Here is a 27,685-nt window from a genome sequence, read left to right on the forward strand (position 1 = left end):
AATTATATACAGTTAACTTTTCCATTATTGTAAATAACAAACCAGCTCTATTTTACACCTTTAAAAAATAGTTGGGTATTCTGTTCTGTTTATTTTTGTTGATATTATATTTGTTAAAATCTACCTGGTACAGTGTTCTCCAATGCCTGCTGATTAGTTGTCGGCACTAATGTTGAAGGAGTGACCGTGTGCATGTTCATGTAGGTTGAAAGGTGATGGGAGAGTTGACATTCGATACTTGATTTATCCTAAAAAAATAACATACCCAGTTAGTTACAGATTTTTAAAAGGATACTTAAAATTATGTTGTTCACTAAAAATATTCTTTTTAAAAAATAATTTATTTTAAAGAGCTTACCTTTTGCCGAGATGCAATCTGTGGATCAGGAGCCACATTTCGAAGTTTAAAACCAAGAGCTCCAAGCCAACTAGTAGTATCTGTCATATGTAAATAAACTGGAATCAAGTTGATTGGATCGATCACCTGGTAAGCTCTAAACGGTGCTGCAGACCCTTTTGATTTTGGTAACATGTTAACTGCTGATGATGTTAGTTGACCTATCAATGCATCATAATCAACTCCGTACTGAATTTTTCCAGTGCTTTTCTCTGTTGATTCAAGCGGGGTGTTGGGTTTTGCAGGTGATATACCAGGTCGTGCTAGAGGGGATATTAGACTGCGGTCACTGAACCTTACCAACCCAGTTGTGACATCATAAATTCCCCCTCGAAATCCGATTATGATTACAAGTGATGGTGAGGAGTCGTAAAGTACTTGACCGAAGGGTGAATATCTAATTTCCTTTACTAAATACCCGGCACTGTCCATAACAGCCAATGGGGTGCCAGCATGGTCACATGACACAATCCAAGATGTACCATCACTTCGTTCCATTGCAAATAAATATCCTTCTGCATCATATCTGAAGCTGGTCACTTGGCCTGTTTGGAAACAAATATTCTTACATTACTTAAATGTAAATTAATGATCCGATGCAATCTATTTTTCAGTTTAGCAAATTATTATTGATTTGAAACCAAAATTAGCTGTATACAATCAACTAAAAATCACTTCTAATGCTAACCTGAAGTAGCATTGTAGTAATGAGTGAGTCTGTTTGGTTGGGATAAATCAGCATACAGATATCTGAGAACTTCTCTTCTTAAAACATCAACTCTGGTGCTTAACCTTCCAAACCCATCATAACCATAATTGATCTATTAAAATATTAAAATTTAGACCAATGGTTCACATAAAAGAGCTTAAGGAGGGTTTACTATAAAGCATTTGAACCGCACATATCTAAGCAACTAAAATTATTGGGAGAATTTTACCATATTTGTTTATTAGCTTACCTCATATAAATTATCCAATCGATAAGCTTTTGTCAGTCTACCCATGGAATCATATTCAAAAATTTCATTTCCTCTGTGCCTTAGAAAACCATCTGCATCAAACTCATATTGAAGGTCACCCAAAGCAGTTAATCTATTAAAAAAAAATGTCTTAAAAATTTTTTAAATCATGATAAAAGTTTTAAAAGTTGGCATTTCATAAAATTTTGTGTTATCAGATTATTGTCCCACCTGCCCTGTTGATCATATCTTAAATTTGTCCACGTTCCCTCCTCCTGTGCTTTCAATAACTTGCCATCTTCGTCATACAAATATCTCCAGTTTGTATTTCCATTTGTTGACACAGTCTCAAGAGCGCCATCTTGTGTGTAAGTGTATCGAACCATGGTGGCATTGGCGAACATGCCAACCTTGTAAGTCTGGCTGGCAAGTCGTCCACTTGCTTCATATGAGGTCATCAGGTTGAACACAATGGTGCTGTTAAGTAACAAACAAAAAGTTTAATAAATTTATTTTTACTCCTAATTAATGACCAATAGACTTAGAGTGAAGGATATTAAATGAAACATCAAACCTACCTGTATACTTCAATTTCTGTTTCAACAATTCTGCCATTGTTATCCGATTGTTTTGTCAAAGTAGCTTCTTGTGTACCAACTGCATATATGTTAGCGTAATCATATACCGAGTATTGACCAAATGTTGTTAGTTTTCCTGACACCTCGTTGTACGATAACTTTTCAGTTGGAAGTTTAGTTCCATTGACTTTAACCTGAAAATAGAAATTAAAGTGTTATTTTTCTGCTGAATGTTTTTGTTAGTTAAGTTTAAGTCAACTGTTTTTAAAATAAAACAGTTTTTAGCATGATTTCTTGCAATATTTCAAACATTTAATCAAATTAGTTAGATATACAGATTATTATATTTTTGTTGGTTTAACTTTACCGAGATTTCGCTCAGATGTAAATTCATGTTGTATTCATATTCAAATACTGCCACTAGACCTCCATTGTTATTTGAAGTGACCGTGTGTTTTTGTACAAGTGGTCCATTTCTATGGAACCTCAAAATACAATCGTTTGCAGTCACAGATGTTATTTCACCAGATTGTGGGTCGCGCAACATTCGGGTTCGTGTCGAGTCATGCAATACCTCAGTCATATGACCGTGGTCGTCATAGCGAAATATGACTTTGCGATCATCACCTAAAAATACAAAAAAAAATTTAATGTTGGTTACTTTTTTATTTGGCTAACAATATTTTCTTGATTTTTGCTAATGAACTGCCTTAAATGTAGTTGTTGTTTACCATTTAAATTACCTGTATAAAATATGGAAACTGGTTCCCCTTGATCATTTTGGTCCAAAACATATGAAGATTTCCCATCGGGTCCAGTTACTTTGGTTCTAATGAAACCAATCCCAATTCTCCTATCAATAGAGTATGACAACCCACTTGGTAATGTGATTCTCTGTAGACTGTTATCGTTGTTGTAAGTAAATGTAAATCGGGATGCGGTACCAGGTAGGCTTAATCTTGTTTCCTAAAATATACGAAATTATAAAAAAAATCCAAAAACAATAATCACCCTGTATGACCTTTAAAAAAATATTATAGCTTTTGCTGCAAAATTTTTTTTGATTTTTAAACTGAAAATTATTTTCAGACTTTAGGTTGAAATCTTGCATTAAATGCTATACCTCATCTTTGTAAGTATATCTCCATACAGATCCATCCGAATTTCTTACAGTCTGTAGGTTACCAATTACATCATAACTAACTGTCTCGCTGTGAGCCCCTCTTTGCCACGTGGCAGGGTGCCCGGAACTATCATATGTGACATTGACAGGAGTGATTCCTTTGCTTGGCATCCATAGAGTAGGAAAACCACGTTCATTATACTACAATAAAAATTATTTACATATTACATTAAGGGGAGAATTTCACATATGAAGTGTTAATGTATTTACTATTCGGATAGTTTACCTCGATTCTGAGCATAAATTTTGTGTGGTCGTCGTAAATCTTTTCCATTTTCATTCCCTGAGAATAATCGAGTGAAAGAATATTTCTGTCGTTTACTCTCATTCTTCTGCCCAACAAGAACTGACTCTGTCCCAAACCTAAAAACAAAAATTGCTTTGTGAATTACAGCATACAATTATAACTGGGATAAAAATAATCCATTTTTGCTCTGTCATTTAAAAGGTGACTACAAATGCAATAATAACTTGATTATAAGCCTAAAAAAATTGACAAAAAATATCACTTACCAGACTCGTGCTCTTTTCTTGTTCTCCACTCAATTTTATTCTCGATCGAGTCCGATGGAAGTTGAATTGTTCTTTTAGCGAGGAACGGAGCAGTTAAGCCCAACACCGGGTGGGGTTTGGTTTCAAAACTTAGCTCGGATTTGTCAAGGTACAATACTGAGATCGAATTGTCCGTCCATCTCTTGTAAAAAGTGGTCATTGCACCTAAAAAAATTTGATTTCAATTTAACAATATTGTTCTAAAATAAATTTAGTAATTTTCGGCTAGGTAACAAAATTTACCTTCTTTCGTAGTAATGACATCACATAGATACCCCGGCTCGGTTGTTATAATGACGTCACGTCGCCCGACGCCTACGTTTTTCGCAGTGACGTCACCACTCGACGTCGCCGCCGAAACCATAGTAACGGTCATGGCCGTGGCGTTCGACTTGCTGTGGAATGACGTCATCGCGCCTGTCGATGACGTAGAAGCAACCAGGCGACCGTAAACGTCGTAATTGTAGAAAGATGACGCGTATCGTCCGTTGACGATCGATCGAATTATTCCAGAGTCACCTTGGTAGGTGAAGGAGGCTAATGCAACACTTCCTACAATGAAATATATTATGTCAAGTTTGTAAAGTGTACAAATTACTTGGTAAAAAGGTTTTCATGTTAAAAATGACGTTTTACCTCTGTAGTCATTACGTAAATGTAAGCTAACATATGTTTATACCAACTTTAAATGTGGACAAGTGTCGTTTACATGGTGCATATATTTATACATGTTTTTAAGTTGTATTAAAAAATTTGTTTAACAAGAAAGTTTACCTTGTAGTACATCTTCTAGGAAACCATCTTGATTAATTATTAATCTTAAACTTTGTTGGCTGGGCAGAATCATCTGATAAGGCTTCTGTAACATAAAGTTGAATTTTAGAAACAATATATACATTCTGTATTTCAAAAACTTTTAGAATTTTTTTTTATTTCTCTGGGTAAATTATTTAATTACAAAATTGGTCCAAAAATGTTTTGTTTAATTTTAAAATGAAGCTGCAACTTACCGAGGTGCTATCAAAATCGATTTGTATTCTGTTCCCATTCACATCTGTCAGTGACGTAAGATATTTTTTTCTGTTGTACGCGAAAGTGTAAAGCATAGATCCAGTTATAACGTTCTTCGTCTCAAGATGGCGCCCCAGAGCATCGAAAACGTACATTTGATTAGTGTCTGGGTTAGCGATGTGGTATTGGTGCTTGTTGGTTAGCTTTGGTAAAGAACGGTGAACCTATAAAAAAGATTATATTTAATTTTTGCTACATAAGTATAATAATCTATATCATTGTAATATATTAAGTTAGTAATATGCCACATTTTTTAGTTAGTGAACTTTGACTTAAAATATTATCAAGATTTATATCAAGTCGATTCTGTCAGTCTGTTATTTATCAAAATATTTTACATTCTATCAAAGTGCCAACAATATGTTATGAAACGGCGCGATATCTTTTCATCTTTGATCGGTAAAAAATCTTGTTTGTTAGTTTTAAATTGAAAGAGTTTAAAAAATGAAAAATATTTTTTTGTTTGTTTACAATACACGTGAGTTACACAAAATAGCCATTAAAAAAATTCCTTTCTTTTTGATGTACAAATATTCGAAACGTATACTTTAATTGGCAAAACATTTAATTTAACAATTTTTTTTTGATATTACCTTTCGGATTCTTAAGTTTAGTTGATCCCCAATATAAATGCTGCCATCTGGTGTTGAAGTGATAGAAATAGGGTTGTGCAGTAACGAACTGCGTGCAAAATCTCCATCACCCTCAAAACAATTACAATCCTGTACCGCACAGTCGCAGTTCGAATCCCGGCCGGCGATAGTCGAAACTCTAAAACTGTAAAAAAAATTAATTCGAAAATTAGGAGATCTGATTTTTTAAAATAATGTTTATGTTATGATAACCATGATAGACGTAAAACGTGCACACGATAACAGGAATTTACGAATTTTATCGAATCTTCAACCTTATTAAAAATCAATCCCAAAAATGCAACAAACAGGTATTTTATATTAAAGTTGTAATATAAAGAGGGAGTTATCTTTTTTATGATCAATCTTACAAGATATTTTCGATCTAAAAATATCGGCAGACGTTTTTATCTTAGATAATCTGAGTTTTTACTTCTCAAATTGTACTCTCTTAAATAATCTAACACAAGATACTATATCCTATACCATTAAGCGATAATTAAGAAATCTAGATAGTTAAAAACATGGCTAACAAATGGATATAATTTATGAGTAAAATATACAATAACATACCTGTAAGGGTTAACACGTTGTACTCTGTGAATTGATTTTTGATCAGTTTCCGAGATATAAAGAGCTCCGTCGTTCTGAGATATTGTAATTGATGTTGGTGATACTAGGTTCACTTTACGAGAATCACTATTTAAAAAAAGAAACCAAAACTTTTATTGTATTAAGTCATACATCCATATTTAAATAAACTAGTAAAAAAACGCCCCGTTGCAATACAAAATTCACAATATTTTTTTTTCTAAATAATAAATTTCAAATTTATTTTGTATTTGTGATAATTTAACACTCAACTAACCGATTGTCCGGGTGCTTTTTAGCCACTCTGGCACATTGTACTGGCACCCCTGCCACCAATGTTACTTGCTCGTTGATGACGTCAATTTTAATTACGACATCTTCGTCCAAAACATATAAATTTCCATCTACCTGACTGATCGCCAAATCGGTTGGATAATTAAGCTCAAGCTGAAAAAAAATCAAAATATTTTAAAATCAATTAAATTGCATAAAAATAAATCAAAATATTTAAAAAAACATTTAAAATGCATAAAAAAATTTAAAAAATGCCATTTCTGCCTAACTTTTGCATGATATTTCGTTTTATATTACAAAATGTATTTAATTTTTTTAAATAAAATTACTTGTTTCAAACTCATGCTTCCTTTACATAACAGGGGTCTGCTGTCCGACATCAAACTATCCACAAACGTCTCAACAACTCCGGTGTCGGGGTCTACGGTTCGAATCCGGGTGCCATCCACGAAATAAAGTCGACCATTTTTATCGATTGCTAGTCCTTTGGGTACAGTTAAACGAGCTGATATGGCTGGGCCACCGTCTCCACATTGATCTGCGTAAAAGTAAGTAAAAGGTCTTGATTTTGCCGTTGTGTATATAAGTTGTATAAATATACTGGATATACTTGTGATTTAAGGAAGGACAAATGTGTGAATTTTGACGAAGTATTATTAATAGCTTTGCAAAAAAGTTATTTCAATCGTAAATTTGAAATGTTTCAAATGCAGAACGAGAAAGATAAAAATACGCGCACAATATGTTACCGCGCGTAAAAAAGAATTAAGCTTACCTTGTTGTAAAGGATAACAAGCCTCCCCGCTGCCCACTACGACCACCGCGTTGCTCGCCCAGTCACGTGACGTACCACCACGTGACATATTCATATCGAGTAACTTGTAAATTCTTCTTTCGGTCGGGTGCGAAAAATATAACAAACCTCCGCTAACCGGGTTAACAGTCATGTAATACTAAAAACACACAAAAAAACATTTTGTTAGTGAAAAACGTAAATCTTGCTTTGCCATCCGCAATACCTTAACATAGATATATATATATTGCTATTAGATTTTAATTTGTGTATTATATAGTATGTTTGAAACTTTGGTATTACTTTGGCTGGCGGATTTCGCATGGTGTACAAGTTTGTTACATTTCCTGTAGTGTCCATTTTTCTGATAAAGTTATGGTCGCCCACGTAAACATTTCCTTGCGAGTCGCTTGCTAACGCTACTGGCGACATAACTTTTGATGATATTGCTGGTCCTACAGGGTTAAACATATGTTTTATTAGAGAAATTATGTAATTGAAATCAGACATTTAAAACATAAATTATTACCAATTTTTGCCATACGTCACTTTTTAAGCTAAAACGAATCATATCAAATTTTAACTATATTTTGCAAAACATTCTAACAACTGTTAAAAATTTAATTATTTTTGTCACTTTTTTAAACATATTTGCTTACTTATACTTTACTAGCTTAGAGCATTTAAATTTACCGTTACATCTTTCACATGAGCCATGCCTTGTCATTCCGTTTCCCATTACAGTTGAAATCATAGGAGGTTGTTCATTTAAATTCATTTGTCCACCAGTACCCAAATAAACTGTTCCTTTTTCTGGGAAATATCGGTTGTGTATGTCCAGCGTCCATCCACCAATCGAATCGCGCTGTGAGGGGTCATGACCTGTTATTTGAACTAAATGGGTCTTCCATATAACATCATTGCATGATTCGTATTCATATCCAACCAGCACTAAAAAAACATAATACTTAAAATTTTGATATTATTCTAGTTATGATTTAAATAATACGAACAAAATACATTAAGATGTATCAAACATTTTAATTTTACATTTCTTACCTTTAGCATATACTTTTCCATACACTTTTTGTCCATAAATATCATTTCTGTCCCACTGAAATGTGTATTGAAACTCTGAGATTGGCTCAAATTTTTTCTCAAAAATCATTCCTTGGATAATTACTTTCAAATGAACTTGTCTTAAATTTGCCAACTTTTCGCCTTTAATAAGAGAGACCAAAATGGTGGATTGATAACCCTTTGATCTACTACTTAAATAAACCAATGATGTTTGGGTTGTAGGTAAAGGTATTGACTCTCTGATGGCCTAAAATTTAAAAGAAGTTATTAAGACAGTGGCAAAAATATCACAAAATAATAATGATTTTTTGCAGTTTTGATTTAAAAGAAAAAAGCAGGCAGTGCCTTCAACTATTTTATATTGATCTAAAAATGTTTATATGTTACAAATTACAATATTAGTCTAAAAAAATAACTAATTTCACCTGAATTTCTGTAATAAGAGACCCTCTCTCTGAACAAGCACCTCCAGTATATGCCCTCACTGAACTAATCAAAATCGAAGAAGTAGGTAAAGGTAATAAACTGATATCACATTTAGTCGAACTTGCGAGGCCAAATGGGTTAGCGGGTTGACTTGGGGTTAGCATAATTGTGGGTTCGACAATTACAAACTCATTCCATGGCACTGAAACAGTGGCACGGGTTGTGATAAATGAAGTCCGACGAAACATGATTGTAAGTGAGCCACCTCCATTAACTATCATGTCATACCTTGAAAAGCAAAAAAACAATTTTTATCTTGGTAATAGTTTATATTTTTAACTCATGTTTTGTTTTTACAATATTTTTTCTCACAAAAACTTAAACTGAGTTAAAAGAATTAGTCTTACCATCCATCAGCTCTAGTTTTAGTGCTTCCATATATTGAGTTTGACTCAATTTGAACTTGGACTCCGATGAGTGGTGAGCCATCAAAAGTCATTACTCGTCCTCTTACAACACTTGCTCTTCTGTGAAAAAATCAGATTTAGAATTAATCATTTTTTATGAAAAAATACTATTATTTATATTATTTTTAATCTTCCATAAATAAATGGCTTAGTCTAAAAGTAAGAATTTTTTTAAAAGGAAAAAAGGTTTAAAAATATTTTACCTTGCTACTATTTTGTTGGTATTCACATTCTTTTGAACTCCATTTCTGTGCATTAAAAATTTAACTCTATCTAAGAATGAAGATGTACAGGAAATTGGAGTATGTCCATGGATGCGAGAGATCTCTGAGATTGGATCAAGTCCTCCTCTACATTGTGAACTGTGTCCACAAGCTCGATGTGAACAACAATCAGGATCTTGACAATCTGTCAGAGTGTCTAAAATGAAAAAATTAAATTACTAAAAAATATTATGCCGATTTCAAGAAAATCATGATTTTATATTAAATTCTATTTTTATTATTTGTGTTACTAGGAAACTACGAGATTTGCCTTTAAGTCTTGCTGGGCTTTTATAAAGTCCTGTTATAAGCAAATTGGATTTAAATCTTAATCTAATTCTAATGGTCAGGAGAAAGGATATTACCAATGTTTAACCTAGATTAGATTTAATCCTTTAGTGTAAATACCACACACAGAGGTTTAAAGGTGGATAAATTCTAAATATTGACAACATTTAAAAATAAATTCGTGACCTTTTAAACCGTTTATTTTTTCAGTTGTTTATGCCTTGGACTTGATAGTAAAATTTTAGCTTGACTACTTTAACTTACCTTGGTCGTTATCCCTTCCATCTGTGCATTGTGTTTCAACTTGAATGTTGCATTGCTCCCCCTTCCATCCCGTTCTACATGCACAATAGTAATCACCATTTGAGTCTAGGACACAATTTCCCTTGCTAGAACAACTGTTGGGACATCCATCTAAGACAAGTTTTTGGTTTAATGTTTCTGTTATCAAAGATTCATTAATCTAACAAACTGAAAATTTGTTATTATCCAAAATTTTTTTTATAAAGTACATAATCATAAATTTAAAACAAAAATGATAATAAAAATTTCTTTAATAACCAGAAAAAAATACTCTTAACATTTACCAAATGTGCACAAGTCTCCATTCCACCCTGGCTTACAAATGCATGTGCCACTGCTGCACATGCCGTGTGCCAGGCACTTTTCATGGCACTGGCGTGTGTCACAGGCATCGCCAGTCCATCCGTCATTACATCGACAAGTACCATCAACACAAATACCATTTTCTGGATGACAAGTTGGTCTACAAGTTGCTAAAGTAGGAACAGGGGTTAGACTTGTGGTTAGGTCAAGATCTGATTTTTGTGTTTTAAGTTACATAATTTTTGGATATTAATGATGTGGAATTATAAATAATGTAAAATTAAATATGCAAGGCCAAAATTAAATTAACGGTTTGAAAAATAAATTAAATTATATATTGTTTAACAAGAAACATGTGAAAACAACCGAAAAAGATACAGTTTACAAAACCGTGCGATGTAGAATCGATGATGATTGGTTAAGACATTCACGTGTTGTTATGACGACGTAATGATGTCACATAGGTCAGGCAAGACACACAAAAACCACATCAAATGTTTGTTGGGTTAAGAACACGGCAAGCAAAAAGAAAATAAAAAGAAAAGAAATTCAAAATTTGTTTTTTTACGAACATTTTTTGAATAAAAAAAAAACTAATCAAAATTCTAAAAAAAACTTAAAACATGCTTAACATAAAAAAGTTTCTTAAAACCGAAAATGTTAGTATAATTGTATGATTTTGGTTAATTCACTACAAAAACTTCTAAGCTAATTTAAACTTTCTTTTTTGATTTCCTTTCTAAATGATATCCATGCAATAAACATTTTTTATCAAATTATAGATTAGATCGGAATACAATAATTTTGATCAATTATTTATAAATTCCTTGTACTTCAATCACATTATTGTATTCTAAGAAGGCTCACAGTAAACCTTATTATCTTAGTCGCAATCAAAATTTATAATATTACAGAACCACAAAATGAATAATGAATACATTCATATTTCAATGTCATTTTAATGCGGATATGGGTGCCAAAAACACAAAGTATTTTTAAAGATTATACCACACTATTTGTTAGTTCTATGAACAAAACTATAAAAATCATATTTGAAAAAATTCTTAACTACCTAGCCCAGGAGTTATTGAAAATCAAAATATTTTTAAGAACTTACCGATTTCACAGTCTAAACCTCCCCAACCAGTTTCACATATGCAAGATTGTGTCATCTGATCATAATTTCCTTTTCCATTACAATTAACTAAACAAGTATCATCGGTTAGGTCACACAAAGTTCCCTTCCAACCCCTATTACAACGACATTGTCCACTGGAACATATGCCATGGCCAGAACAAGTTGGGTCAAAACAATCAACTACAAAAAATAAAAATTTATTTTTTATAATCATTTTTTTTTTCAAAAATCCTTTCATAAAAATTTTGTTGGGTTCTTATCGAGTTAAAACTTTTTTAACAGCTAAAAAAACATCAAATAATTTTAAGATTTGTTATGAATATGAAATTTTGGGGAAAGAATTAAATTAAGTTTATTTAATTTCTTAATACGATTCAGTAACAATTTTAACTCACCATCCTCACAAATTTCCCCTTTAAACCCAGCTCGACAAACACAATCCCCATTCTGATCACAAGTACCCCGACCACTACAAAGGGGGTCCACACATTTATCAGATGGGGTCGCACACTCTACCCCTTTCCACCCCGAGAAACAAACACATCTTCCATGGGCGTAAATGCCATTACCCCGGCAAGTAACAGAGCATGAAACTAAATTCAAATATTTTTTTATTAATTTTGGGCTTGATTGATTTTTTCACAAAATATTTATTTTTTAGTATGCTTATATATCTAAATATTTGTGCCATTGCATAGGTAAATAAATTTTTCAATTTTATTTATAATGCAAAATATTATCACAAAATAATTTTTATTGTTAGGGGGAAATATATTGTTTTAAATAAATGAGTTTTTATTAGCCCCACCTTGTGAGCAATCCAAGCCCTGAAATCCAGGAAAACATTTACAAATTCCATTTCCACAATCTCCGTTCCCGCTACATTTGTTTGGGCAATGTGATAGTCCTTCTAAAATGTCACAACAAAAAAAAATTAAGACCAAAATACAATATTTATTTCAGAATTTATTGAAAATTAAAATTAAAATGGCGAATAAACTACAGCAATATTCCTTACTTGATACTGAGGTGAGAACTTGGAATACTTGATCATTTTCGCCGTCGTTAAACACAGCTAAGTGCCACACACCTGGCTCTAAATACTCCACGAACCCAGTGTTAACCAACGGCTCTGACGTCACACTACGTCGTCGGCGTGACGTGTTCTTCTTTGTTGACGTCAGCGTTAATAAAGAGGTTTGAGATTTGCGTGCACTCGGTAACGCGTTGCCGTCGATTTTTTCGAAAAAATCGAACTACAAAATAAAAATGTCAAAATTTATTTTCCAGAAGAGTTAAGTAAGTTTTAAGGTTTATATTAATTACACTTTTAGGTTTATATAATGCCACTAGTGCTTAATTGAATGCCTAAATAAATTTACCGCGCATATAATGCCAGGCAAAGCTAAACACCTATAATTTTTATAAAAATACAACATAACCACCCGAGAATCAATTATAGAAATAAAATATTGCGTTTCAAATATTTTAATAAAAGTCTCGACTTTTTAAATGTCATGTTCGTTACCTAAACAGCGAAATTAACATTTTTATTTACACTTAACGGTTCATTTGCATTAGCTCCCAAACGTTGGTATTGCAACGGGCGTTTATACACAAGTGTATATAACCTTTACTTGAAATAACTGCAGACTTTTGAACCTTAGCATTTAGTGAACCCTAAACGCTGACAAATTTTAATGGTGGTCTTAATGTCCATGGGTTATAATCTTGTTCGAATTTAACTGGTCATTATAGGGTCATTATAATAGGAAATTCTTTGTTACGATATTTGCCGTGCGATTATTAGCGCATTAGGGATATCGTATTTTATAAACACCGCTTCATTAAAATTCAATTTTATGACTTTGTCGAAAAAATTACTGCCCGTAAATTTTTAAATTTCCAAATAACCTAATATTACCATACAAGGAGAAATTTTGGTTCGTATATAAAATTCAAAAAAAAAATTATATTTGCAATACCATGATACCCAACATGCTACACAAAACTTTGTTTATAAACATTAATATTACCTTAGTATGTGAAGGGTTCAGTCCCTTACGTCCATATACAGCCATTTCGGCACTTGGACTAACCGAACAATTAAATTTAAAATGTGTTGGTTCTTCCACATGTATTGACATCCGCTTAAACGTAGAAGGTGGCACTTGCATTACTGTACTCCGTTTTAGTTGTAACTCTGTAGGTGGAGCTAGGATATAAACGTTATTTTATAAAATGTCAGAAAAAACCTTATTCGGATATAGGATTTTGTTTGATAGGCGTTTAAAAAGCGCACAAATCTTAATATTAATTAGATAGAATAACAGCCAACATAACGATTCGCTTAATTAATTTAAATTCGAAAACCTATCCTTTATTTTAAATCAATCATATTTAAAAGAACATCGTCTGTAAGGTTTAACTAAAACCGCCAATGAAGTATTTCCATATAAGGCAGGTTTAAACTTTAAAATCGACAAATCATAACTAAATATAATCGACAGTTTCCTATGGCAGCACCTTTAAACATGTAATTACGTTATATTTTTTCGGATTACCTTCGTTTTTGTCGCTATCCGGAGTCAGCTGCGAACTGGTAATTGAACTAGTTATACACTGCGTCGTATTTGGTATTTCTTCTTGATAAATAGGCACATTCATTGTTAAAACTAAATCATAAAATTTATATTAAATTACCTAGTTAAACTGTCAATTTTTTGCTGAAATGGTCAACAGGTATTTCAATTATCAGGTCTAAGTAATAATTAATTACATTTTTAAAGTGTTTTGCATAAAATACCAAAACGTTTTTTGTGACTTTTTGACCTAGGTTTTATTCAATTTTACCGTGTGAGAAAAACTGGATATTATTAGCTTATACAGGCACGACATCGGTTATACTCGTTAAGCAAAACAAATCGTTTATTATATTCAGATTATCTGTTGGTACACCCAACAGTTAAACCAGGAATTTTATTTCAAACTGTGTTTATGTCGATTTTTAAACCGATAAAACCGAAAATGGATATTTTTTAATTAAAACGAAATTAAGGTTTATATAATCGGAATTCTTTGTATATACCAGAAAAATTCTTTACATATACTTTACATCAATAAAAAATACAAATAAGGTCTACTTACTTACCTAAAAAATAAGCCACCAGGGCCAAAAGTAAAACGGTAAACACTATAAAAGTTAAAGCAGCACATTTCCACGAAATTTTCCGCCAGCAGTTCTGTCGAAATTTCTTTAAATTTCCTTCGTATTGTCTCGATTCTCGCCTATGGTGGTGGTGGGAATCGAACCCGTGTCTACCGGTCACAAACGTCGGTTTCTTGTTCATGAACCGGGTAGCGGTGTTGTTGACCTGCCCCGCCGGAACCGCGGTGCCATGGGATAATGATGACGTAGGGATACCGGGCGTGTAACCGCCACCGTATGTCGCCCTATTAATTGAATTTTTATTAGCACGTGGTGCGTAAAATTCACATATTTAATTCGTAAAAATTGCCAGCGAAAGAGCTCGTTTTAACTAGGGTTTATAAAGAGTTTAACAAACAGGGTAGCGCCATATAATTTTTGGTGCTAATCCCTATTACACCCAATCATTGGCGCCATGACCCCCGTCTTACGACCCTTAAATTCTTACAATCGCCTTTAAATAATGTATGACGTCATAATATAAGCAAGATGTAACTTTGGGAATTATAATATACAGCAATGGTTACCTGCTATCACCATCTAGCCCTCTACTAAAACTCCATAAACCAGTTTCGTCGACCTCGTATGTTGGTTTGAGGGTGGTTGTTACAACTGGGTCGTATTTGCTGTTGTCTATCGGGAGAGAACCGGATACTCGTGACGTCATAACCGATTTTGAATTATTCTGAAAACAAATGTGAAAACTTTGATTAAGACATTTTTAAGTTCTTAAAAAAATAAAATTGTTTTATAAAATTGCTTACGTTATGTTGTTGGTCGTACATGGGTGTTGAAACGTGGTTTGAAGATTGGGCAGTTAACATTGAAGGAGGTACTGCCCCTGTACCCATTCTTGGAAGGTGATTGTGGGGCCCTAAAAGTAAAAAACGAAGGCTTAATATAAATTTGGTTTCGTACAAGTACCAGTTATAGTTAATATATGTAAATGCTTATTTTTTTTGAAGTTTTAAGATTTGTTAGTCATTTTGGTGCATTGGTGTTAAAATTTAAAAAAAATTCTGCAAAAAAACAAAACTTTTTAAGGGAATAATTTTTTCCAGCTAAACATAAAAAAAAGAGTTTTGGTTTAAGTAAAATGTGGTTAACAGATTGTTTTTACTTTACTTAGCAAGTGTTTTTTAGGTTGAAATTATCCGTTTTATGCTTCGCAAGCTCGGTAACCTAAAACTCTGAAACTTTTAATGGCGTTCACTTATTTTCTCTTCTGTCAAATCGTTGAAGTGTTTACTTGTGTTTGCTTTGGCCTCTACCTGATATTTTATAACTTAATTAAGTATAATTTGTTACATAAACCTTTTGAATCGCTCTTATGTTTAAGTTCAATCAAAACGTCGGCAAAATGTTAAATTAAGATGTTTTTTTGACGAAGTCAAAACAAAACGAATAACGTTATATTTTAAAAATAAAATGGTGCAAATTATGTTTCTTTCAGAGTCATTTTTAAATTGTTGGGGATTACGTTCAAAGAAATTCTTTGGCGAATAATATTCTTTACTAAAAGAATTACCGACCGTTCGCGACCGGAAAAAGTAATCTATAATAAAGAAACGGTTTCCTTCGACGCAAACTGCTCAGACCCTAGCCTAACTGGACGTTTTTAAACCGCACTAGAATCACGGTTTAGACTAGCATGGTGAAAACAGCTCAACTAGCTAGTTAATCGCTTAGCAAACTAAGGTTTGGGTATGAAAGTGGTAAGGCCGTGCGGCGTGTGTGCCGAATTACCCCCTTTTTCCGATCAATCACAGAAGTGAGAGATAGATAAATTGGAAGTAAAGCCTCGCTAAGGCTAAGGCTACGCTCAGTAGGCAGCCAAAGGCTAGAACGAGTGACATCTATCTCCATCCCGATCAATCATTACCAATCCCGACTCGGGGTCGTGCAGATATCGGGTTTTATCTTTATTTTTCTCTCTCTTCTACAGGTAGACGGTTAATTGGACGCTACTGACTCTGCCCTAGAGCGGTCTAGTAGTGTCCAGAGCATATGGCGCCACAAAAACATGCCAATTTTTAAGAGAGACATAATATTTACATCAAACAACTGGACTCGCGTAATTGCTAATCCTTATTACGTCGACAAAACAATGCGCGATTGTTTACCAACACAAGTGCAATAATGAGGGATTAATTTAGACGTGGCTGTTATCTTGTCATAAAACATTGTTCCGCGCGGACAATATGGCGAAATACAATACCGGGGTTCAGTGTCAAAATACGAGTACAATATTTTACCTTGTTTAGAAGGGTGTAGATTTGCTGAGTTACCGGTAAGAAGGTAACTGGAGCCCCTTCTGGATACAAATTGACTGCCAAGTTGTGGCGTTCTGTGATCCAAAACGGGGGAGGACATTCGCCTTTGAGCACTTAAGCTTTTATCATTCTCACGTGCGTTTAGCACTGACCCGCTATGGTTTAAATCGCGTATGTTATCGTCTATTTCGTCGGGGTCGCTTTCCGAATCGCCCGTTTGGCTGTGCATAGAGTCCGAGCGGCTTCCCAACAACTTGTGGTGGTTGTGAACGTGAGGGATTATGTTGGTTGGGGTGAAAGCGGAAGGTTCTCCGCTGACCGGTTCGTACCTGACCGATGATCGATGGGTGTCAGTGGATGAAACGCCTAAAAATAGTAAGCAAAAATTTAATACAAAGGCGCCATATCTAATTTACTAACAAAGAACAAAAAAGGCATATTTTGTTAACATAAAGCATGTCAACTAAGGGTGTAACATCACCTATCTAACTATTTAGCGTTACATAAACTAATAAAAATTCTTAAAAATAGAATATACATCTAAAAAGTTACACAGAGGCACAAACGTGACTTTGTTAAACTTTATCATTGCACAAAATCAAGGTTTGGTTGCTGACATAAATGTTAAACAATAAAATGCCAACATACAGAATAGAATTTACATTTCCTGGCTGGATTAACATTTAAAACGACTTTATAAATGTTAAAGTTAAATATACCAAAAATATTAGATATTGTTATTGTATAATTTTTTTTTAAGTTATGAGTGTTATGCCAATGGGTCACGTGGTGCCACTTTTAAGTAAAGTAAGGCCAAAGTAAACATGCATTTGACTTGGTTTGCCTTAATTAAATTAACTTAATCACTAGCAACACATTTAAGTTAGCGTGGTTTGGTTAAGTAAGTTTTTTTATTTTTTTGCACATTCAGAAGTTAAAATGTTATGAAAGTATAAATATTGAAGTATTTAAAAAGGCAACTGTTTAAATATTGTAAATCTTAATTACGTTTACACTCAAAAACTATGGTGCGCAGGGAGAACAAAAATAATTTGAAACAAAGAAATCAAAAATAGGGTGTAAAACAAAATACTACTGTGTTTAACTATAATGTCATGGTGTGTAACCCAAACGTCATAACAAAATATCTCTGAGAATTTTCAAGTCTGTTGATAGGAATGCATCATATTAGGCCCTTCACGCGCCAGTGACTTCACATCTGATACGCGTGTACTTAAAGTAGCTCTAGGCTAAAACTTATTTAGGTGAATAAATTCGATTTAATGTCGGCTAAAATAATATTATTTTTATAAATTATGACCGATGTTAGGTTGTAATGCGAAAGGTAATCCCATAATTTTGAACAATAACACTTTAATTTTTTGTTCTTGTTTGTTTATATTTTTGACCTTTATTACCGGGTTGTTTACATGTAAATTAACGACAGTGTTGAGCATAAACATTATGTTATTTACATAAACACTGTAAAAATGCGTAAACTGGTTGTGCTTTTTGTTAATTAAAGGTCAAAATGTAACAAAATATTTCTATTAATGTATTTTTTGGTATGGCCCTATACAAAAGTTATAAATAATATTATTTGGTTTAAGAACCTCGAAAAGCTTATTAGAACACGAGTTATATTGATTTAACCGATATATTGATTTAACCGATATATTGATTTCGAAATAATAATGCGACGAAATTGTAATCAATATTAGCTTTTTTAAATCAACCTTTTTAGCAATAAATGATGTTTATTGTAAAGTAATCTGCCTTATTAAATTTGTGATTTAAAATTGTCTTGTTTTTATTTGGGGGATGTTTTTAGAATTTTAGGTTCTACATTTTAGTCTTCTATATTTTTTGGTAAACATGAAATTTTTTGGAGATAGAAATCAAGATTCCCACAATTCGGAGCGAATTGAAATTAAATTTGTAACTCAAAAATGTTTACCTATGACCTCTTCTTGTAAACAGTCATCGTGCGGCGGAATAGCCATACTATGCCGCCATCTTAGTCGCTTATGCTCATTTTCAATTAAATCCAGCGGTCTGATACCGTTAACCCCTAAGCTCACTCTGCGGGTTATAGGTTGATTTTCCTGCCGCAGAACGATATTCAATTTCTCGGCCCCGGTGTTTGTTAAACGAACCGAGCCGCGCAACGGTAAAATATCCATTATTTGAGATATCAATTAACATGGCTTGTTAAGCCTTTTAAATATTCCTAAGCTTTACAAGTCATTCCTTAATACGAAATCCATAATTTAATTTCTAGTACTTCAACAAATTAGTAATAACTAAAACCCTGTAACTATAGTATCGAAACCAGAAAAACTTTCATTTTAAATTTAGTACAGGTGTACAAATATACTTCACTCAATATTATTTTTTGTTTGATAGTAATTATGTGAAGTCACAAAAAAAGGTCTGGCCGATTAACTACAGGGCACATTTTGCCTAAACTGCTTCTATTTGTAACCAATTTGTAACTGCACTTAGCGACAGTTTAACATTAGTGCTGTTATTTCTGTCTCAGTAAAACTTCGCAAGTCGCCAACTGAACTGTCGTCTGTAAATTGATAGTAAGTGTGACGTCATAGAGCTATGTGGCGACCTTTTCAGGCTTGAGCTGCAGTCAATGCAAGCCAAAACTTGTTAAACTTAAGTGATCAATTGCTATAAATGTTTTGCTTGGCCTAATCACACAAGCCACCATGAAGCTTGGACTTAAACATGGAGTGTTTGACATGAAAATTGCCTTCTTTAATCTGCACTAACCAGAAACGCTAATAGAGCACTAAAGCCACTCGGCCACGCTAATCCCGTATAACACAACACTGTCTTCATAGAGTATAAATAGAAACCTAATTTTCGTAAAAAACGGCATGCGGAAAATGTTCAGATTCCTAGAAACCGGGACAGGTAAGCATTTTAGGACAACAAATAAACAAAGACTTTGTTCAGCGGTGTTTTTAGCAGAAAATTGTCTAGTTTGCCAATAGCTCAAAAACACCATAAAAACAATACATCACAGGTTTTTGATTGCGTATAATTTAATCCATTCCAATTAAATACTTTCTTTAATAGGTGCGACGGTTTAAGTTATATTACGACTGATACTACTCATCAATAATCTATGTTTTCATGTAGAGACAGGCACCACAAAACAGAAAACGTTATCACACGATATTGTTTAAACCCGATAGCGTTCAAGTTAGCGAATTTTCAAGATTTAAATCAAAAATAAATAATTTTATTCTACTTAGAAAAATGTTATTTTGTCTTTTCTAAGAACGAACCTGATCTGTAAAGTCGCATTTTTTCCCAAAAATATAATGTCGAAAAATTTTGAATTTGCCTTTAAAAAATAAATTAAATAACTTACCAGATGATTGGGTGTCTGTGTAATTTGTCATATTTTTTCGATCTCTCACGGCGGTGTCCTGTAGATCGACTTTCATAATATCGTGAAACATAGGTGTCTACTCCAGAGTGGCTCAACGGCCTTAATCGAGCAACTTACTCCAAAACGAGATTTTTTCAATTTTCACTCAAAGTTTTAAATTTTTTAAATATTTACGGTTTATTATAAACCAATCATTTTCTTATCTGGTTATCTTAAATCTTGAAAATTAGTAATAATATTGTTGTTATTAAATCCTTAATTGAGATAGGCTAGATAGAGGTTAAGTTAATGGTAATGCTAATCCGCGCTTCTGTAAACAAAACACAACGGGAGAAATAAGTTATTTAACACGCACCAAAATACCTGGTAACCGCGCATTATTTATAATCACCCATGGCATGATAACACGGTATAAACACGTTACAGTATCACCTGGTTGTGGAATACATGTATATTGCCATAATAGGCATTTAATATACTTAATTTAGGTACTTAACGTTGTGGTCTTTTCGCTGCGTATATTGTAAATTTTAGGGGGGTTTTAGACTAATCCTATAATCTGAACGAACGGTTTAGCTTATTGGTTATTGACACGCTGTATTATAACTACATTTCTGCCAAAAAATTGAGCTGTCATCTGCAATAATTTTTTTGTTGGTTAACCTTTTTTGAAGCTTAAATTGCGTAGTGTGCCTTGCTGTATAAAACTTCATTTAATCGTGTCTATATATAACTCTTGCGCGCCTTAATCCAATTTAGCTATAACTCGTTAATAAGCATCTTCACCACCTCTTAAACTTCTAATTAAATTGTCAAGCAATTTCGATGTGTGTTAGCACCATATAGCCCGATAGGCGAATAGACACTCTTAACAGCAATCACGGCCCGATGGGACAGGCTGGAGTATTATTCTCGCTTTGATGCTAATTTGAACAACCCAGGGAATTTAAAGAGGCTACTCTTTTAAGTACCGATAGCTGCTCGGCAAGTCAGTGAAAGTTAATTCCTTAATCTGCTACGCAGCCGCATAAATTAACTATAGGTAAATACCTTAAGACATTGAACCTATGCGGAAATCGTTAATCCCCCTTTAAATGGCAGCTTTAATAATAAAATTAAGTGAAACTGCCTTGCTAGAATCATCGGGCCCAAATAACATTATAGATTTTGTACAGTGCAATATTTCCATCTATATGTGACTGAATCAACTTTTAACTCCTTCTATTTAATCTGATAAGATAATTTTAATCAAGCTTACACCGATTTGCAAATTTAAAAATATGTAACTTCGATAAAAATGTGCTGACAATAATGAGTTCTCATAACAACTTAATTGGTTCCAGTTATACTGACTTCGCTTAGCTAGAAATTATAATATATCATCATCTATTTGTCTTATTGTCTTAGCCTACCCTACAACTCTCTTATTTAGAACTAATTAAACAATATTTTAACACCTGGTAGGGTGGTTTAACGCATGCTTTAGTTTTGATTTTAGTTAAATTTAATTTTTTTTGTTTTTTAAAATTGTAATTTGAGCGACCTTTACTTTTGAAAGCGGAAAATGAATTATCTCGATTTTAATAATCCATTTAATCGCCAAATCGTTTTATTCAAGTTCAAACGAGTTACCGTGGGTGTGATTTCCCCCATAAAAGATTAATTAGGACGTTAAAAACTCGTTACCAGAGTTCCCTTTGTCCAAACACAATGCTGGATGTAAGGAATTCCTACAGACTACGTTTCCTTTTATTGCAAACCAATTAGGCTGATAGCGATACTAACATAAAAGATGCATACCACTATAACAAATCGCTCGGAAATATGGTTTACTTTTTTGTCACATAACAGTACATCTGTTGTTATTCTTATTTTGAGCGCATCTTTTACAGTGGATTACCTTAACCCTTTCTCCCTTAGGTATATGTAGAATAATCCTTGATGTGGCTAGCTGAACGCATGTGCTTACTAACCTTTACTATTTTCATTTTGTAGCGATACTTTTCTACCAAAATTATTAAAAATGATGTTGCCATAATAAAGTCGCTGACCAAGGCTTAGCGATTTCATTTAATTAAATTTAAGCTAATTAATTCCGCATGATGGTAGCCGCGAGCACGTTATTAGACCACTTAACATTCTCAAAATAATTGACTTTTTTAAGCTTAAAAATCTCAAACAACTTAAATCGGACGCCGGTTGTAATTCGACCGAAAAAGATAAAAAATATTTTAAAATCTGGTTCAGAAATTATTTTAATTAGTAAATAAAAAAACACGCGACCTTTAAATATAACCCTGCGAGTACCTTTTTGTTATTTTTTCGCCATAAATTAAAAATACACGATATAAAAACAACAAAATGGCCTCCGACACATTTTTCTTTTCCTGACACGTTTTGTTCTATATTCAGCAAATAAATCTCTTGCGTTTGAATTGAATTAAAATAACGCCTCTCCCCGTTATCTGTACAGCTGCAGAATGATCACATCTGCGAGTTATCCGTTTACACCCTAGTGTTAAAGTTTTTTGTATACAGGGTGAATTGCATGGTCAATAAACGAAACAATCCGAAAAAATCGTCACTCTATAAAAGGAACAATACACAGGGAAATTTACCTAAAATAACAATGCTGACAACATAGGATTAAAATAGAAAAAATAAATTTTAAGTTCTTGTTTGTGTGTTTTAAAGATCCGGTTTTCTTTTTAGGAAAGCAAACATATCTAAACCCCATGTCATTAACATAACATTTTCTGAAATTAATTTTTTTTATTTGCCAGTAATATGTTGCCTAACATTTTTAATATAGTAATGTATGATATGCCAAATGCATTATTCTAATCTCTGATTTAAGTTCTATAAAAAGCAATTGTGTCTAACCACATCTAATTAACGAAAGTCTAACCATTGTTCCTAGCTAATTGGTCTTGAACATTTGCTATTGCCTTGTATGCACTTATTATTAATGAATTAGAAAACGATTAGGAATAAAGCGCATGATTCGGATAAGCTATATACTCCCGTGTGCTGTATTAGTACGGCTTGTACTAATCGATACCCTGCTTAAGTGCATTATAATGAAATCCAAGGCAATAACGATTGTATAGTGCACATGCCAAGTTTAAAAAATAAAGTTAAAAAATACGCTTTAGATTTAAAATTCTATTAAAAAGATTTTTATTAAAAATTAAAAAGAGCTTATATAAAATACGATGCACCTCGCTTATATTAATATTAAGCTAATATTTGTGCCGATATGCGGTCCCAATGCGACTTAAGGTCAACTTTTTTGATTGATGTGTTGTTTTGTGCCAGTAGTTTAATGTAAGGGCACGATATTCTATAACCTATTGAGAATACTGCATACTAAAAGCTTCTAACAATCGAGTCTATTTGTTGCAATTGTAACGTCCCGCTGTCACAATACATATTACAGGGTTCAAAGTTTTCAAATTACACAATAACGATCACTGGGGAAACAGCACGCTATAGACTGCAAATAGACTCCACTAAACATGTATAATTTGCCGCTATTGCCTTTGAATGGGACCCATTTATCAGACGGAATGTCGCGAACGCAACGCCGGAAACTGAACGGTAATTTGCCGGGAATGCTCGATAGAATTCCCGTCGAATCGATTTTCGTAAACACGTATTTTTTGGATCAAATTTGACTTTAAATATGTAATAAACTTAACAAAGGTGTGAATGTAGAAAAAAAATGTCTAAAACTACGTTACAAACTGAAAAATTAACGGTAACAAAAATAAGCGGAATTTTGTTATTAAAATCTATAAAAGAAATTGATTAAAAAACATTTTTGACCTGACTACGATCACTTTTTTAAAGGCAAAAGTAAAACTTTCTTTCTATTTTCACATTCTGCATCCTATTTCATTATTTTTTTATTCTTTGCAAATTGAGCGAACTAAACTTTTTTATTTTAAATCTTACTCCTACTTTTGTTATGACAGGACTCAACTTCAAAGCCAACACTAAATTCTACACAATTTACAGCCAACTATTTAAATTCCAAGTCTTTAAAACTAGACTCCCCAACTTTAGCTACCACATGAAACCTACAGATATCTTTGACTGGGTTGGATCACGGGCTAACACTAACCAGTCGCTAGTCTAACTTAAGAGAGAAAGCCAGTATATAGTCACGCGCGAACACACAACACAAAACTCGGCCGGTTCAATTTGTTTTTGTTTGACGGAGACTTTTCTAACCGATTGTTTACGAATTACACGAAATATTTTGCCACGAAAGATACCTTTTCTCTTTTTTTGTGTTACCTGTCATGACATATGCAAATCCAAATAATTATATTCCACGGCGCTTTGTTTTTTTTTCTGTATAGAATTCGTCATGCCGTAATTAATCCAACATACAATATTCCTGAGTGATAAAAACGCTGTTTTACTGCAATTTCACGCTATTTACTGTAATAAAATACGACTGGCTATGGATTAGGATTATATGCACGGCGTATTGAATTATGACAGATGCTAATTAATAGCAAAATCGTCAATAATTCGCTGTTTAAACAAACGTACTTATTCCCAGTCTAGCTATAAGCAGATTTATTATAATTTAAAACAATCTATGCATGTGGTCTAACGCAATGAACTGTGCGCTTGCACGGTTTCAAGGTACCGTGCAAATCAATTTCCAGCGTGCTATAATCCCCAACAAATTATATCGATTCTTACCGGGCAATATCGCGGAATCAATCAACCAACTCAAGTTGATCTGAAAAAAATTCGACACCTTTTCCTCGAAAATCAGTCAAATAATTCCATTTCATCAATTACAGAACCGTCACAACATTATTGCGTATCCTGCTGTTTATTTTTGTGTATATTGTGCCTAGCGAAGCAACGACATACTTATTACAGGAAGTTTTAATGGGATAGTTTGTTTAAGCCCGACGCCAAACGACGAAGTCTCGGCAGCCTTAAATCGCCATGATTAATACGCGCTCTAATCGACGAGCATACCTTGCAAGGAAATATTTATAGCCTTGATGATTATCTTTCGTTGTAAGGCCGGGCAGTGTTTGCATATATACGTCTTTAAAAGCGCATGAAAATGTATCTTTTAGATTGTGTTGTGTATAGCTAACACAATGTATGCGGCGCGTTGTAACGTTTTGTTGCCTGGCAGACATTTCTTGTTGCGATGTATTTTAGACACTATCGCTAAAATAAACAACTTGATACTAAACAAGTTTTTTTCTTTTTAGAATGGTTGTTTTTATTTTACTTTTCTTTTGTCTGATCAATCTAAATTTGCGTAAAATTAAAATATCGCCGTACTAAAATAAGGAAGTTACAAATGAAAAAATATATTACAAAAAAAACAGTTTAAAAATATAAAATTCTAAGTTTTCCTTGTATGAATAACATATCAAACAAAATGACACCAAACATAAAATCTAAAGTCAAGTGCATTCCATTTATTTGCCTTCCACTTAACCAGTAGCCCTGCTAATACTGAAACAACCCAGCTTAACACCAAGTACACATTTCTCCCAGTCTACAAGCGAATGACTGATATTTTCAAGGATTTACACGGAGTTTAACCAGCAGGATTTCTATGTTGACGAATAGTAAACATAATGTAAACCCTTGTAGGTTACTCATCAAAATAAAGTCCAATCTTGTCATAAACAATTTCTCCCCGTTCCCAGTTTGATATTAAAAGTGACGTCACCGCGAATTTGAGATGGGCCAGGCCAGAAATTTAATAAGCGCCCTGGTGTAATTGCGCAGTAATTCGTCGTCTAGTCAAATAAATACTGGTTGTTAAACGAAATGCGACAAGCCGGTCACTATATCGACTTTCAAATAATTTCTCAAAATCGTCTCATAGTTCGAAATTCTATTTTTGAAGGTGTACAATTTAGCTGCTTTTTCCGATAAAATTCTTGACGTTTTACGAGTCGTAGACTCCCGAGGTGTTATTAACATATATAGTTACAAAGACCTACGTCGTTGTCCTAATATAAATGAATCAGAGCTGTGTTTTTTATAATGCACCTATAAACATTCACCTCAAACACAATTAAACTTAATTAAAGTTGTATTTAAAATATACCATATTTTACTGGGTCATGATTTTAAATGTTAGCTTATATTAATAAATGGTAGAAATTTTAAGTTGACTTTTCTGTCGAATAAGGACACTTTGTGATGTAATAATGACGCCATCCGCCCCCATTTTTTATTTTTAAAAATCTGTTTAGTTTGACCCTGGCTTAAACGTTTCACAATCCATTATGATCGATATTTTAAACTCGAAAGGGTGACGTCACGCTTAGCCAGATAGCTTAAAGAAGTCCTTGAGTTTGGAGATGAGACCTACCCGGGCTTAAGACTCTTTGATCAATCTTTTACGCGGAGAAAAGTCAATTTACACAGCAGTTCGGCTTAAAATAAAGAAAGCGCGTGTGGCTACGCTAAATTGTGTTTTGAAATAACAACAAAACCGAGACAAAACATGTTTCCATCGCACCAGGATGTAAAACGTATTTGGAAATATGAAGTTACGACAATATATTGTGATAGACATTGACTCACGCAGTTTAAAGTAACAAGTTGTTTGACGAACTCACAGTTATTCTCTTACCGATATTCGATCTTGACATTCCGCAGTTTCTTTTCTTCGCAAACATTCTAGCAGTTGATATTTCCCAGTTTGGTTTCTTCGTTTCGATCTGATTTTATTAAAAAAAAACTATTCTGTTACAATTCATTTCTTAAAATTACCTATCACAAAAAAGTCTATTTATAGGTACAAAATCACTAAAAAAAACAAAATCATCACGCTTATCAAAATGTAAATCACTGTTTTTTTACCTAATTTTATGTAAAAAAGATTAATATTTAAACTTTTGCATAACCGCAATCCCTACTGCGCATTTATTAATGAATGATGCTCATCTACTTGATTTGTATGATTACGCGTGGATGCTTGGCAGCTAATGGGGCATATAAAGTACCTTACAGGAGTAATGAAAAGGGCCTATAATGACCGGAACAAAAGAGGAACAAATTTTCCCAGCAGGTTTCTGGTTGGCAAAGTGTTATTTTAAACAAAACGAGAAAAAAATCACGAGTGCTGACTGCTGGCCTATGCAATTTTGTCTCGTTTTGTGTTTTGCACATAAATATTGACTGTTTTGAAGCAAGGCTCAAAACAACAAGGCTGCTTATTTCAAAAGGCTGCGCAGAGGCGGTTTTACTATTTTAAGATTTAATATGTATGGTCCTTATAAAATATGGCGGACTAAATTGCACTTATCCTCCAATAAAAACAACAATGCCCCGATATTGTGTATATGATATCTTTTTCGACGAGCTTTCGGCATGTCTCTTAGCTTTAACGCATTACCAACCAAGCGAAAATGTTTGAAAACATAACAAATCGACGCCACTTCGCGCAATGTGTGTGACGTAACTATGA

At 33.4% G+C, this 27,685-nt stretch overlaps 1 protein-coding gene across 4 annotated transcripts in view; it reads right to left on the reverse strand.

The window, feature by feature from the left end:
• LOC145763597 (teneurin-3-like) overlaps nt 1–26,976 on the reverse strand; it is a 28,101-nt gene extending 1,125 nt beyond the window's left edge. Inside the window, exons 1-38 of one of the 4 annotated variants that reach the window (XM_082575079.1) lie at nt 26,849–26,976; nt 16,782–17,165; nt 15,291–15,400; nt 15,054–15,211; nt 14,470–14,771; nt 13,883–13,993; nt 13,355–13,533; nt 12,337–12,574; nt 12,127–12,228; nt 11,714–11,911; nt 11,298–11,498; nt 10,162–10,392; nt 9,839–9,988; nt 9,227–9,443; nt 8,964–9,083; nt 8,556–8,844; nt 8,110–8,377; nt 7,744–8,001; nt 7,354–7,505; nt 7,033–7,210; nt 6,587–6,795; nt 6,241–6,410; nt 5,946–6,071; nt 5,334–5,517; nt 4,680–4,904; nt 4,444–4,528; nt 3,913–4,221; nt 3,631–3,834; nt 3,344–3,480; nt 3,058–3,258; nt 2,678–2,900; nt 2,302–2,561; nt 1,935–2,128; nt 1,588–1,833; nt 1,357–1,489; nt 1,086–1,218; nt 359–942; nt 125–248 (exon numbers count right to left, since the gene is read on the reverse strand). In XM_082575079.1, the coding sequence (XP_082431205.1) occupies nt 125–248; nt 359–942; nt 1,086–1,218; nt 1,357–1,489; nt 1,588–1,833; nt 1,935–2,128; nt 2,302–2,561; nt 2,678–2,900; nt 3,058–3,258; nt 3,344–3,480; nt 3,631–3,834; nt 3,913–4,221; nt 4,444–4,528; nt 4,680–4,904; nt 5,334–5,517; nt 5,946–6,071; nt 6,241–6,410; nt 6,587–6,795; nt 7,033–7,210; nt 7,354–7,505; nt 7,744–8,001; nt 8,110–8,377; nt 8,556–8,844; nt 8,964–9,083; nt 9,227–9,443; nt 9,839–9,988; nt 10,162–10,392; nt 11,298–11,498; nt 11,714–11,911; nt 12,127–12,228; nt 12,337–12,574; nt 13,355–13,533; nt 13,883–13,993; nt 14,470–14,771; nt 15,054–15,211; nt 15,291–15,400; nt 16,782–17,165; nt 26,849–26,894 (7,639 nt within the window). In that variant the 5' untranslated portion in view covers nt 26,895–26,976. Of the gene's footprint in view, nt 1–124; nt 249–358; nt 943–1,085; nt 1,219–1,356; nt 1,490–1,587; nt 1,834–1,934; nt 2,129–2,301; nt 2,562–2,677; nt 2,901–3,057; nt 3,259–3,343; nt 3,481–3,630; nt 3,835–3,912; nt 4,222–4,443; nt 4,529–4,679; nt 4,905–5,333; nt 5,518–5,945; nt 6,072–6,240; nt 6,411–6,586; nt 6,796–7,032; nt 7,211–7,353; nt 7,506–7,743; nt 8,002–8,109; nt 8,378–8,555; nt 8,845–8,963; nt 9,084–9,226; nt 9,444–9,838; nt 9,989–10,161; nt 10,393–11,297; nt 11,499–11,713; nt 11,912–12,126; nt 12,229–12,336; nt 12,575–13,354; nt 13,534–13,882; nt 13,994–14,469; nt 14,772–15,053; nt 15,212–15,290; nt 15,401–16,781; nt 17,166–18,756; nt 19,016–20,190; nt 20,427–26,848 lie in introns of those variants that run through there. The other 3 variants (XM_082575078.1, XM_082575077.1, XM_082575076.1) reach the window with 3 other exon arrangements.
• Between the last annotated feature and the right edge of the window lie 709 nt (nt 26,977–27,685).

The sequence above is a fragment of the Corella eumyota genome, chromosome 1 (genome assembly GCF_963082875.1).
Source record: "Corella eumyota chromosome 1, kaCorEumy4.1, whole genome shotgun sequence".
NCBI lineage: Eukaryota > Metazoa > Chordata > Ascidiacea > Phlebobranchia > Corellidae > Corella > Corella eumyota.